At 34.1% G+C, this 15145-nt stretch overlaps 1 protein-coding gene across 1 annotated transcript in view; it reads right to left on the bottom strand.

Annotated features, from left to right (window-relative positions):
* Positions 1-11426, bottom strand: part of LOC149257330 (SUMO-conjugating enzyme SCE1-like) — a 58084-nt gene extending 46658 nt beyond the window's left edge. The window contains exons 1-2 of the mRNA XM_089414023.1: positions 10892-11426; positions 3661-3744 (exon numbers count right to left, since the gene is read on the bottom strand). Of these exons, the coding sequence (XP_089270149.1) occupies positions 3661-3744; positions 10892-10960 (153 nt within the window). The 5' untranslated portion in view covers positions 10961-11426. The remainder of the gene's footprint in view (positions 1-3660; positions 3745-10891) is intronic.
* Positions 11427-15145: the final 3719 nt, after the last annotated feature.

The raw sequence follows: 15145 nt of genomic DNA, 5'->3' as shown, positions 1-15145 counted from the left end.
GTTGGCCACTTTCACCCATGTAAACCGCAATAAAACCTTAGACCCTGTACATTATAACTAGACGTCAAGTTTAGGGGGGTGGAGATTTGAAAGGGTTGGCATGGCATTGTGTCTGAAGTGTTGAAATATGTAACTAGGTTCAGTCTTCATAATGGCATATGTAATTGTGATTTTATGTATTTAATGGAAAGAAAAAAAATAAATTCAATATTTGTATTCTTGAGGTATGGGTTTCATGGTGAAGGGAAATTTATTTTTTAATCAAGCACCCATTGAGTGCTTCTAGGTTTGTCATAAATATAATTGAGTCATTGTCATGTATTGAAGACCCATTTGGGCATGTTACATATTGTAAAGAAAAATTTATTGAGTCAAAATAGAGTCAAAAGACCGTCCAAGACCTTGCCATGGTACAAAATATCAAATCAACATACATGAAGGGGCAAGTCGAGCTCAGGATAGCAATTTGTAACCCACACAAGCCTATAAATAAGAAGGAATTTGACCACATTTGGAGACTCACTCAAGTTTGATCTCCTCAAGATAGAAACTGGAAAAGAATGAAGAAGAAGAAGAAGAAGATCAAGATTTAAGTTTTTAGGCCTCTATCTCTCTCTCTTTTGTTAGGGTTTCTACAATTGTTGGGCTAGATGAAATTCTAAAGCTACATCGAAGTTGTGAAGCTGCAAGGTCAAAGTTGTGAAGTTGCAAGGTCGAATTTGCGAAGATGCCTCTAGATCGAAGTTGTGAAGCTATTAGGTCGAAGTTGCATCAATGTTGAAGCTGCAAAATTTGTTGTTGGGGTCGAAGTTGTTGGATGGTCGAAGGAAGGCTGACTTTTAACCATAGAGGCTCTTGGTCAAGGATCATAGGTCTTCGAATTTGTCAACTGAAGTTCTATAAGAAGAGAAGCATTCTGATGGGTTTTCCTCTCAATTGGGGAGGTTTTGGCCCTGGTTGATCGCCTATATCTTGTGTCCTATTCTCTCATTATTCTTTATGATTTGGTAATTATTTGATGATAGAGAGCACTAATAATAATAAAGGAAAGAAGTTAATCTAGTAAAGTAAAAATACATCACAAGCAATTATCAAAGTAGAGAAATCACCTACACTGGTGCCCCCTAGATTTCTCAACACATAGGAGAAATGATTACAATCAAATTCATGAGAGCTTGATGGAGGAAGAACGCAATGTCAAGAAAGATTGAATATGCTAGTTACTTTTTTATTTTTAACTTTTAACCTATGAAGAACCATAACTCGACTAGCTTTAACATGATATGCATATTTAATGGTGAACTTAAAGAACTTCATTCAAAATAGCTTAGTTTGATAAATTTAAACTTGAAAGTTGAAATTCATTAAACCCAATGACCAAGCATGCTCTCAAGACAAGACAATGCCTAGGAAGCATTCCCCCCACAACCCACTTTTCCACAAATGGGGGACTTAAGAGTGTTACCCCAAAAAAGGGTGCTTTTGGGCATCCCCCCATAAGAGGGGATATCTAGGCATTCCCTGCCAATGTTTTTCCTATGAGGCTTAAAAACAAAAATAAATGCATACATATGTATGTATGTACACATACATATATAGATATAAACCCTACCTCACTTTCATTTTTATTTGCCTTTCGTTCAAATACACTCGTTGTTGCTTGTTTTATTTTCAATGTTTATTGCTCATTGTTAATTTTCAATTTTGAGTCTTGACTCTATATACTAACCCTTAGGTTGAGTCTTTGACTTGTCACTATTTACTATTTTTGAGTTTGAGTAATTTCAAATTACTATTTAAGACTTCAATATCTACTACTTGTGTCATAGTACTAATTAGATTCAATAATAATAAATTTACATCAATGTATCCCCACTCAAGTCATTTCTTGAGTGGGCTCAATGGTTAAGAGCATGTGTTTCCTCCTAAGAGGTCACATGTTCAAAACCAGAGGGGGGTAGAGTATGTATGCCTTCATAGACTTAGCAGTCAAATCATTGCGCGGAGGTGGATCCTTTGTCCCACAAACAAGGGGGTCTCATACACCAATTTGGTGTTTGGCTTGGCCATGACCTTAAAATTCGATAATGATAATTACTCAACTTGTCAATTCCCCACTCAACTCAAGTTTGTCAAAGTTTAACTTGATGTTACCAACACAATAAAGTTAATCAACATTGTGGCTTCAATAGACAGTTATATATTTTATGTTGTGTTGATGTGTCAAGGAATATATTCTATTTTTCTCTAAGATTCATTCTTTTGTAAAATTCTATGTGACAAGCAGGCTATGACAACCCATTTTCTGTGACAAGCTAGTGATCCAGATAGGGCCATATTATTATTTATCTTTTTTTTCAAAGATATAGATAAACCAATATTAAGACTCTCTCCAACAATACTTCAAAGCATTTGCAAAATGTAATTTTCTTCAACTCTAAAGAACTATATAACCTTTATCCATGGAAAATAACTCAACTTTGTCAAGAACAAAGTTAGGAAGATGAAATTTGCAATTGCCTTATATGAATAGCCTATAAATGTATTTCATTGTAAATTAGTAAAAGCCTTGTGTTGCCAACAAAAATTAAGATGATTATATAGTAACATCAATAATAAGATGATTAAAACACTAACATTAATAAGATTGATGATTCTAAGCTTATAATTGACTAGTTAAATGGCAAAACCTTAGGCTCATAATCTAGACTTAAGGCCTATAATGAATAGACTTTAGGTACAGGGAAGTGATTTTGAAGATATTTTATGTACTCATGTTTACATGGAACTCAACCATAAAGCAAATACTCTTTCAAAAAGAAGCTTTAATGTTCAAGAGGGTACGTTGATTCAACAAGAGTTCAGAGATAACCCCCCGTAGAGTAGAAGTACAAAAAGTTCTTTATTGATGGATACCATGCTTGTTTCCTTTTATAAAGGACTTGTATACAACCTATAGAATGAATTGTAAGGTTTTGACTTGTCATATTCATTTGGTTGAAATGTTTTAATTGCTCAAAAGGGTTGTTCTAAGATGCACTATAAGGAAGTGTTGCAAGTAGCAGTAGTCTCTTATAAGTGTCGGGTGGTTGGCTTCAAGGCATAGAATCCAACTTATGCATATTTAATTTCTTCTTAAAATACCAATACAATGATTTTTTTCTTCAAAAAAAAAATCAATGATCATATGTAATTTGATGTTATGCTCATTTTGCATGTATTGCTTACATAAAATGCCTTAAATCCAAGGGATTACTTTTCTTTTTAATAGCATCAATGTCAATTCCTATTTCACTGTACTTCGCTTGCATATATTTAAGATGCATATATATTAGTTCCCATATTTTATTTATATCTTAATGCATATATATCAGTGCCCATCTTTTCTTTACATCCTACAAAATTTAATTTAATGTTTGACCATCATCCAAGAGAAGGCCCTAAGCACTAGATACACTTTCAAAGAGTAACAATAATAAACTGCACCAAACTCTAAGAACATATCACAACTTGGGAAATAAAGCAACATAACCACTACAGTAAGCACTTAACTGGACACGACAAGTCATTGATATACTAGACACTTAACCAATACAACCTTACAATTAAGCAACTCATTTATAATTCTAACTTTGTATCACTAAAATGTATAGTACTCACCCCAAGTTTTCCTGGAAGGATGCATTGCCACACCATTAAGTTAAGGGAACCATCTTGCTGAGTCTCGGGCCTTGCAACAAAACCCTGTAAAAAGTAATTCTTTGACTTAGTTATGAAACAAGTTGAAATGTTGCAACAAAAAGGAAAAGAAGAATAACAATCTAAAATGAGCATAAACATATGAAAAGTCATCATCTTCAACAAAAGTGAGGCATAATAACATAACAACAAACAAAAGACGTTGAAATATAATGGCAACAAAACATAAGAATATGACAATAAGCTAGAGTCACTCCCCTAGAGCATCAATGACTTAAAATGCCTTTTACTAATAGGTCATACTAAATACTAGTAATTAGGCCAAAACCCCTATAATACGATATCAAGTCCTTTAGGAAATGCAACAGTTGCCACTTTGTTTAATACAGAAATGTAGCTCTTAAAAAGAAGGAAGTCCTCAATACTCATGGTACAAGGAGAGGGAAAAGTGCAAAGTCTGTTATAGGCAACCAAAGATATATGGGGTTGGAAAGGCCATTTGTGGATTGGGATTTTTGTTATGTTGATTCCTTGTGCCATAGGAGGAGTTTGACTTCAGCTTGGATGAAAAACTTATTCAAGTGTACTGACACTTTCTCTTTTTCCTTAGGTCTCAAAATTGTGCTATATGCTCGAGAGAATGAGAAAGATACTACAATTTTGAACATACTCACAACCCATATGCTAAACATGTAATGTTCTTGGATATTTTGCTAGGATTTTCCTGAAGCAAAGGCTTGTAATCATTGTAGATTTATATTCTTATCGAACTCGTTTTTTTTTTTGTTAGGGGGAGGGAGGGAGGGGTTATGTGGAATCTACAAATGTTCAAGTTCTTTCTGAGTGTTCTATTAAGAAATTGGATGACTTGGTGCTTCATGATTCCAATTAAAATTCAACCAACCTAGAAAAATATGCAAGCTAGGGTTGAAAGAGTATTATTTTCTAGTGATTGCCACTTTTGTTTTAGATTTGTATCAAATTAGGCAGTGGATAGGCGACAGTGGAGATTCTAAACATTTGCCTCTGTTTTAGAAATTACTAGAGGTTAAAAATCCCCCGAGTCCTTTCAAAATAGTTGGGGGTTAAGGAGCAGGTAGAGTTGATTATAAAGGATTGAGTAGATTTGATGATGCTCCTCCAAATCAATGACTCTTCAACTTATTTGAAATCTAAAAGAAGTGAGCAAGTCTCACCAAGAGGGGTTTATAGAAAAATATTGAGGGATACAAGTTCTTTTGGATGTGGGAGAACAGTAAGAGGAAATGTATCCATCTAATTTGGCAAATTTTCTAATAAGTATTCAAAGAAGAAAAGAAGTGTAGGCCAATAAAGAGGCTTTAAAAAGGGCTATATTATTAAGATATTTAATAAGTATGACTATCATCATAATCATCTCTAGATGGATTACGATCACAGGTTCTTAAACTTGGTGAACATACAACAACACACCTAGGGTGCCAATTCAATATGTAATTTTGTATCTTTCTCTAAAGAATGAAAATTACAACTTTTTCCTATGGAAAAAAATGACTACCATCGTAAGAATGTTAATACAATTTGACAAAGGCTTAGACTGAATCATTCAATGGCCATGGCCATGCCTTTCAATGACTTCAGCTCATTTTGAGGTAGATCGCTTTCAAAATATTTACAATGAAGAGAAACGGGTGACTATTCCAAAGGTGGTTAGGATGGACCACCTTTTGTCCAGGTTTGTAAATGATGAAATCAAAGGTTGTTGGAAGAAAATAATAAAGAGAAACTTCTCGAGATTCTATGAATATATGGAAGAAGACTTATTGAGTGTTTAAATGAATGTAGGATTTCAAGCACAATGTTAGCAACTTTCAATTCTACTTTCATTGCAATTATTCCAAAAGTCAATAACCCAAAGTCCATTGATCAGTACATGATTATATTATTATGCAATTACATTTATAAAATTATCTCAAAAGTGTTTGCTATGAGGGTTAAGAAATTTCTTCCAAAAGAAAAATCTAATGATTGGTTTGGTTTTATTTCTAGTAGGCAAATTCATGATGCTATTGGAAAAATTGTTTGCCATGTTTATCAAATTCTCTCAAAAACTTACATTCGGGTAATCTAGCTCTTTTCAAGGATGATGTTGCTTCATTTGAGGTTCAATCTACATTTGGTGAAATGGGTAATGACTTGTGAGTTGTGTTTTGAGCATCTTTTGCACTGTTATTCAATGAATCTAGATCAAAGGTGTTTAGACATGGAAAAGGGCCTTAGACAACGTTTCCATGTGCCTTCCCTTTTGTTTCTCATTGTGGTTGAAGGTCTCAGTAAAGACCTTCTAAAAACAATAGAGTGCCCAATTTAGAGGGATCAAAAATAGAGGTAACATATTTTTTGTGTCACACCTATTCTTGGACAACATCCTGCTCTTCTGTAAAGGTTCCAAGATAGATGTGATGAAGCTCAAGGATATTCTTGATCCTTGCTGTAAGGCTACAAGTATGATGATCAATGCTCAAAAGTCTTCTTTTTCTTTCTTGGATTTAGTAAAAGAGAATTCACTTTTTATTCAGCGCTTTCCTTGTCAGCAAATATACTTTGAGAATGGGGCTAAACAATTAGATTTTCTATTAAAGACAAATGATTGTGGAGAGAACGATTGGCAATGGCTCATTTCAAAAATGGAAAAGAAGCTTTGTCCTTGTTATTGAGGAAATTCCTATATACTAGATGTTACTAGTTTTTATACCAAAAGGTGTCTTTGACAAAATTAGTCAATGAAGCTTCAAATTTCTTTGGTTTAGACATGGAGAAGCAAGGTATTGCACAAGTTACATAGCAAAATATTGTTTTACAAAAGGACCAAAGAGTCTAGGGTGTAAAAAATATTTATCTTTTTAGTTAAGCTACTTTGGTCTGGACATATCGTGAAGAGATGAATTATATGGGAAGATGTAAAAAGATTGCTTTACCAAAGGATCAAGGTGGCTAGGGTATAAAAAATTTAATGTCTTTAGTGTCGTTAAATTTGTGTGGAGGTACTTGGATGAAAAGGATTTTGAGTCAGGGTTATTCATCTAAAATGTATTATTGAATTAGTGGAATAGTAGGTTCAAACTTTATAAAAAAAATGGAGAATACTTTCTATTATTTGGAAGGAAATAGTACTAGATTTTTTCTTGTATGTAATGGCCTTGTCTGAAAAGTTGGAAAAAAAGGTCAAGGGTCGAAATTGGGGTTGAGTCAATTGACCCATGGGTTGCGTGTTGGGGCAATATGTATTATGACTTATCTAAAGGATTGATTAGAAGTTTTTGTAGAAATCATTGTTGTGTTCTCAACCAGGTGGCAAATTCAAATTCAACTATCATTTGGAGGCAAGCATGGACAAAGGCTAATATGTTGTGTATGGTTGGTGAGGATGTAGCTAGTTGGTGAGGTGAGGATGGCGGGGGCGCGAGGGGGGGCATCTAGCCAATGGATAAAATACTCCAAAGGCAAGATATGAAGTTTCAAGCACTTCAATGGGAGTGGAGCATGTGGGTTGGTGATATAAGCTCATTTGAAAATTTAAGTGCCATTTAAAAACGCACATTTTTTGTGTTTATTTCTCAGGAATAAACTTCTAAAGTGGGATTAATAGGAAAATAGGTACAAAAGGTCCATGCTAGTGTATTCTATGCAAGAAGTGTAATGAATCCATCAGCCATTTACTATTTGACCATAAATAGTACTAGGGAAATCCACATTTAATGGATTGGGCAAATGACAAAAGCCAAATTCTAAACCTAACCCTAGGTCCCATGATTGCTAGATCAATGGAGATAAAAATCATTTTGAAGAAGTTTCTTTCGCCCACATATAAAAGGAATTCAAATACAAGGCAAACCTATTATCTAAAGAAGTTATTTGCTTGCAAGAAGGATCTTTTGCTAAAGATAATTCAAGGAAATGGCTTATTTGCTAAAAATGCTATGTATTGCTTTTAATGATTTGCTCACTTTCAATTTCTTTTTAGAGCAATTTCTCTTCTACTTAAGCTAGCAATGCTCTTGCTCTACGCCACAAGCATTTAGGGTTTGTATCTATTATTTTATTGCTCTCTAGATAGACCCAAAAAAACCAGATTCGTCATAAAAAAAGACCATCAAATGTCTTATTCTCTAAAATTGACAAAGAGCCAAACGGCCAGTTAACTGTGTATCTTGATTTCTATCTTGATTTCTAACTTTTTGAAATACCAAATACTGAAACTATTAAAAACAATTACAAAATAATGAATAGCAAACCAAAAAGGGTAAATAATTATAAATCTAAAAATAAAAGTGAACAACAATTGCTAATGATTGAGACAATTTCAAAAGCATATTGCCATAAGCAATCACACCAACCCCATAACCTAGAATCAAATAAACATTGAATGATAAGGTTAAACAAGTATTTATAAAACATTAAAAATGTGCATCAATTTAATGATCACAATTCCCAAAATGGCCTTGAAAATGGGGGAGGTGAAAATATCTTAATTTCATGAATAAAGTAGCACTTCTTAATTTTAAAGAGGTGGAGGCAAAGACATAATGCAATTCCTTTATACCTACTTCATCAAACAAGCAAGATATACAATGCTTATACTGTTTTGAACTTTATTCATCAGTGTGTGACGCAAACAAATGGCAATCATCAAAATAAGTGAATTCACTTGAAGTTAATGTCCAATTAGAGTTCTCTCCATTAAAGATAGTAGATTGTTTTGATTTAATGGCACAACTACCAATACTAGGCTTTTTATTTAGTTTTATCCAAATTATAACTACTTTTCTAAATCTATCAGACAAATTAATTTTTTATGCCTTATGAAAGAGCAAGACGTTTTTTTTTGCAAATTTTCACCACCTTTGTAAGTTTGTACCACACGGATGTATAATGCAACTAAGATGCATGACAAAATTGGGGATTGAAAATAAACTTAGATCTCTAACATAAGAAGCCAATAAAAAGTCGGCTCAATGGACAAAACTAGAGATTGAAAATAAACTCAAATCTTTAACCTAAGTAGCCATTAAACAAGCCAGCTCAATGGGGAGACTGAATACCATTACCCATGACCATGCACCATTGCTACCTAGGTTAACAATCTAAGTTTATATTCAATTTTCGATGCAACTCTATTCGAATGGTATCAAATTTTTCTGAGTTTGCTAATTATATTGTTATAAAGGCCACGAATGCTTCTAAATATAATATCCAATATCCTTGCATGCATAGACATTACCACATCTTAGATAGATGTTTGTCGTTTCACCACTATACAATATCTAACTTTTATGAAATATTACATATCCATTATGCTCTATATACACATATGTTCTTAGATGCATTTCAATGTAACTTAGGTTAATCAATATATAAGATATTAATACAATTAAACACAATTTCAAGGGGCCTGAAAGCCAAGAGAAAAGAATCACTCCTACAAGTAATACACAAACCAAAAAAATATCTATCCTCTAATTTGTTTGGAACTATTATTTGTAGGCAAGTGCAAATCATAAATAATCAAGAACAAACCAAAAAACCAGTGTTACAAACATCTCAATAACATCCCAATTTTATCTCAAAATCACAATTTTTTGGCCTAGCCGATGTTTGCCGATTTTTAAAAATATTTTTATGGTATCTTAATTTTGTCGATGTTCGTCGATTTTTTCTCGATTTTTACGATTTTTTGGTTTTAAGGACCCTCGCTGATTTTATCTCTATGCCGATGTTCACAACATTGCAAAAAACAAAAGTTTAGGAAGGAAGTAGATCAGTGCAACTATGTGAAGAACGCAATGTCATGCAAGGCCACATAGCTCATCTTTGTAAGTCCATTACCATTATTAAATCAATCAAATGGACAAAATCTATTTGAAGCATAGTATTGCTTTCATCATTAATTACCATTACACCAACTTTATTTTACAACCTTTCGATATCAAGGCAATTGTGAGATGAGTCTTGAACAACAACACTACCTAGTCAACAAATTTTTATCAACTACATTAAAGTCAAATTAACAGGAAACCTTGTTACATATCATGATGAATCACATAAAAGGATAGTGTTGACCACTCAAGCGTACTTCTTATGAACGATAATAGAACCATCAATGCATAGACTAATATGCTCACCAGGTGAGAGGATCACATATAATTTTGAATTATTTGACCATCCTTGTTAATTGGCCGTATCTACTATTAAGAACTGGGAATTCTGCAGTACAAAAACCTGAACACAACAAAGGGAAGGTTCCTTCTATTAAAGCCAACATGCTCGCCTGTCCTTGTTTTTTGAGGAATCTGCTATGAATTGAGAATTTGTACTTGAACACATCAAATAGTAAGTCATTTTCTATCACAACACACTTCGTCGTTTTCCTTTGGTCTCAGGCAACACAAAATCACCCGGCAGCCACATTTCAAAAATTATAGTTTGTGTTAAATATCGTTTTATAAATCCCTAGGGTTTGTTGCATGGTGCAGTTGAAATGATTTTTTTTACCCTGCAGAACTGTGTTATCCCAACGCTAGACTATAAACCCTCTCAATGCCAAATCCCTTGCATAATCTCAACATCCTCTACACATTAAACATATTTGGCACCCCTCTTTAGCTCTTTGAAGGTAGCTGGCAAACTCCTGTAAAATAGAATGACAGAAAAGTTTACACAAAGTATACCATTTTAGGATTTAAACGCAAACTCTACTCGCTTTCTGCGCAGAGCTGGTCCAGCCGTCGGTATGAATACACTCCATACTGATAGCAATGATACTGAACTACAGTTTGCATAGCTTGCCGTCTTAAACTCGTCTTGCCCTTTACATCATGAAACTCTATCCCGTGAAAATCTTCAAAACCCTTGAAGAAATACATCATAAAAACCTATATATATATATATGAACCCTTATGAATATAATGCTACCCTTTGAAATAATATTACCAGTCTAACACCCAAATCAAAATAAATAGCAATTATTTCAACCACATGGTCGGAAGTTAAAAAATTCAATTTTTTTTAACAAGCCCTAAACAAAGACAGATAACATGCAATTCAAAATGAGACCAAACCCTACACACACAAATCGACCTGGAAACAGATACCCACAAAGTAAAAACTTAATGGGGTTTAAAGAGGAAGTGGGTAAAAATAACAGAAATCATACATGGGGGTGATTCTTTCGCCAGGCCTTTCGCTCCTCAGCAAGACGACCGCGAGCTATGCCTCCAGACATGCTGTGCCGAGGGTTTGCGGGATTTGAAAACCTCTGTAATGACAATTACTCGGTAGCTAATTTGCCGTTCAGCAAACCCTTGCCCCCCGGTATTTTATCTTCGAACAGAAAATTCTCCGCAACCCCGGCGAACAAATAAGAAAAAGTGCTTGCAATCAAACAGGGTTGGAGAGGTGAAAGGATATTTTATGAAGCAGTTTGAATTTTCGCTTCAAGTCCGGAGGAATGGTCATACGATGTTCCCGCCTCGTTCCTTGAGAATTTAATTTAATATGATATAATGGCCCAGAGGTATCAAACCTGGTCAATAGATTCTGAAACAACATTTACAAAAAGCGAAAGCGGTGCCGAAAGCAACTCTGCCGAGAGAAATCCAAACTTGATTGATGAGCAATTCGAGACCGATGGGAAGAAGAGAATTTCATTATGAACAAACATGGAAGTTGTGGTTTTCCTTCGTATTTCTGTATCTACTATCTATAAATTATGAGTCACTCGTATATAGAATCTCGATATAATCTAAGCGCTGGTTTCTTTTATTGGAATCAAATTTAATTAATATGATATTGCGAATTTTTAAGTTCGGCGATATGGTTCTCAATTTTAACTTTTTCAAGTAATGGTATAAAAATAAAGCCATTCTTGTTTTGTAGTACTGCTGCCTTTTTCGGAGTGTGAAATGATTAGTTTGAAAATTTATGAAATAATATTGTGATTAATTTTTGTTGTAATAATAGTTATAGATTTGTATATCAATTTGATTTATTAAATATCGTTAAAAAAATAATTGTTTAGTTTAGGTTTATTATGCATATAGGTTTAAAGAGATTGTATTAAAATTTATGATGTTTGGTTTTTAGATTAAAATATAAAAATAATCAAATTATTAATTTTGAGGATGAGTCTAAAGACAGAAATGAAATTGTCGAAATGGAAAGTTGAAATAATGTAAAGATTAAGATAATTTTATTAATGTTTAACAAATGACTATAAATAGGTTAATGGGATTGAATGACACAACTAGTACAAGGATAATATGGGAGTGCAAACACAACTCCTAGAAAATTCCAAAGCTTGATCTAGGGTAAAATGGAATGAATTACGCTACAATAATAGGACAGCCTCATAAACATTAATATAATTCAATCATGCAGAAGGCTTAGTGAATAAGTCTGAGGCTGGAGGTCGATGATGTCAAGAATGCCTAAGTTTGATAGTCGACTACGACGAGGGCCATAGTGGAGTTGTCTCACTATCGAAGTCTCCTATATCCAACGGGGATTCTAGCTGCATAATCCTGGGAGGTGTAAGAGCAAGGGATTCTCTTAACATTTGAGGCCAAAAGAAAGAAACTCTAAATAAGTCTCTAGTTACTCTGCTGAGGTTGGGAAAAAACTCATGGGGAGGGGCGGGGGGGGTTGTTCAAGAATCCTCTGGTACTAGACCCTCTTATGCTCTAAGTGCGAGTGGACTAATGTGTTTTGTTCAACACTTCCACACTAATCTCGGGGTATCAGTTAGTTTCCCAAAGGGGAGGTTGAGGAGAGACTTGAGGTCTCACTGCACTACTATTTGGAATACCCTAGAACTCAGCTTGTCACTTGTTGCTCTGATTAGTAAGGTCGACCTAAAAGTATGATGCGATCATCTAAATCATCCTCAAGTGAGGCGAGGTATGTAAGATATGAGATTTGTGTCATAATATCTCCCTAATGAAAAGGTTTAGGCATATCTGGTTAAGATACTAGAAGAAGGTAAAGAAGGATCCTTCGAACTCTCTATATAGGCAATGATATCATCATTTAATCTCATAGAATACGAGGCACCGAAAAATGAGCTAGATCTCGGTCTTTGGCTCTTGTAGGTGGCACAATTGGCAAAACCCTATTAGATTGTGGTAAATGGTGAATTGTCTCCACCTGAAGTCAATGGGACCTAACCCAAAGTTACCATAGCTATATCATAAGTAAGTGCATCTAATGTCTATGAGTATAAGGGGGGTGGATGATGAGGCCATCCTGCAACTCCAAAAAATGCTCTAGGTAGAAAGACATATTTGGGCCAAGGCTCACTAAAGGGGGTGTCCAAGTGACCTAAATGTGTAATCTGTTGATATCCTCTCTAATGGCCTGATTCAGTTTATGCCGAGTCGATAAGAGATGTTTCGGTCCATCGAGGGAGAAACTATATGGAGGAAGGCACTCAGGGGAGATGGTCAAGAAATCTTAATTTGCTTGATCAAATCTATTTTTCAAAATTTTAACTAACAAAATAAATGTTGTAAAATTAGGACCATTGATTTAACTTTTAGGTTATTATACTAAACAAAAAAACACCTTCAAATGAAAGTTGAGGATGAGTATTATTTCCATCTTACCATCTCCTTACTAATATAAACATAACTTGTTTCATCAAACAAGGACAGCCATGAAAAACAAAGAACTCTTGTAATAAAAATAAGAGTCTCTACTCAAAAGGAGTTGGTGACTCATCTAAATAGAGCAGTGACAACAATTTCGATAATGATAGAGAAATAACTCTCTTCATGGCAATCGAAGTAAAGATTGATGTCGTGGAAAATGAAGACAAAGGGAAAGAAATAGTGGATTTTAAAGAAGAGGAAAATGTTGAAACATATAGGGATGTGTATCTTGAAGAAAAACTCATTTGTGTGTTAAGTGAAATAAAGAAGCTTGAGAAAAATAATTTGAAACAAATGTAGTTACGAAAATATGAAGAGAATCATTCTGGTGCAAAAGCAAAGATGTCACCAAGCCTTGGAAAAACAAAGAAGGCTATTATTAGCCCAAATATTAAACTAGAAGAAGCAAAAAGGACAAAAGAATTGGTAAGAATATGGCTAAAGGAAAAGGAACAAAGTTGCACGAAGCTAGAAGCTAAAATTGTTTCCTTGATAGAGGAACTATAGAAAACAACTACTCAATTGAACAGAAGCTTGAAGTTTGGAAAAAGTGCTCAAATCTTAGATAATATCATTAGTCGTTAAAGGTCACCATTCATTAAGATTGATCTTAGCTATGATATGAGTCAAAAGAATCCTAAAGAAGATTCAAATTCTTAGGTTACAAAGCCACCAAACAAAGTAAAATGAAGGAAGATATAAAATTTGTGTTGATGTTCTCAAAAGCTCCATAGAAAATGAACGAGACATGAAGAAAGAAAATGAAGTCTCGTAAAAACCTAAACTTTCTCACAAGGATAACAAGGATGAATTCAAAAGATCTTTTCCATGAACGTCGCCTCGCGCAACTTGATACCAAAACTCCCTTTGGTTATTATTTTTATTGCAATCACTTTGGTCAAAAAACAATAGATTGTAGAGCACGTGCAAGAAATAATCATGTGTGGAACAAAAATAGGGGTACTTATGAGTTTTCAAATATAAACCATAATTCAGTTGCACATTTTTTTTATTACAATGTTGTATGTTATAAGTGCAACAAATATGGGCACATGGCACTTTTTTGTAGAGGTGGCATTATAGAATTTCCTAGACAAAATAGGGAAGAAAGTACCCTTGTCAAAGAATCCACAAAAGTTTTCAAAAAAGAAGGAGAAATCTATGCTTGTACAAATTGCACTTTATGCCGAAAAACAAAGGAAACCTATGGTGCATTGATAGTGGATGCTTAAACCATGTAACATATGACAAGAGCAAGTTTCTCACTTTGAAAAATGTTACTGGAGGTAGTGTGACATTTGGAGATAATGCTACTGCAAGGACAGTAGGAAAAAGTAGCTCTTAGTCTTAATAATGGAAAGACTAAAATAGAAAATGTCTCATGTTGAAGGTTTGACATAATCTTCTCAATGTTAATGAAATGTGCGAACAAGGACACACTCATATTTCATTCTCAAGGTTGTGAGATAAGGAAGTTAGGCACATGAAATTTAATTATAGATGCAAATAGAACATCAAATAACATGTGTATCATCAATGAGATCAAGGGAGAGAAATGTTATATGGGACAAATAGATAAAAGGTGGTTGTGGCATAGAAGAATGAGCCATGTCAACTTTGATAATCTAGTGAAAATAAACACTAAACAAACAGTAGAAGACATGGCAGAGATCACAAAAAATTCAACCACTATTTGCAAGAAATGTCAACGTGAAAAGTAGATAAGAGAAAGCTTCAAGACAAATTAAGTACTCAATAATGAA

This window comes from Pinus tabuliformis, chromosome 6 (assembly GCF_031772625.1).
Source record: "Pinus tabuliformis cultivar Carrire ecotype Pingquan chromosome 6, CPIR1, whole genome shotgun sequence".
Lineage (NCBI taxonomy): Eukaryota > Viridiplantae > Streptophyta > Pinopsida > Pinales > Pinaceae > Pinus > Pinus tabuliformis.
The sequence above is the reverse complement of the archived record's forward strand: the minus strand, read 5'-3'. Positions and strand labels throughout refer to the sequence as shown.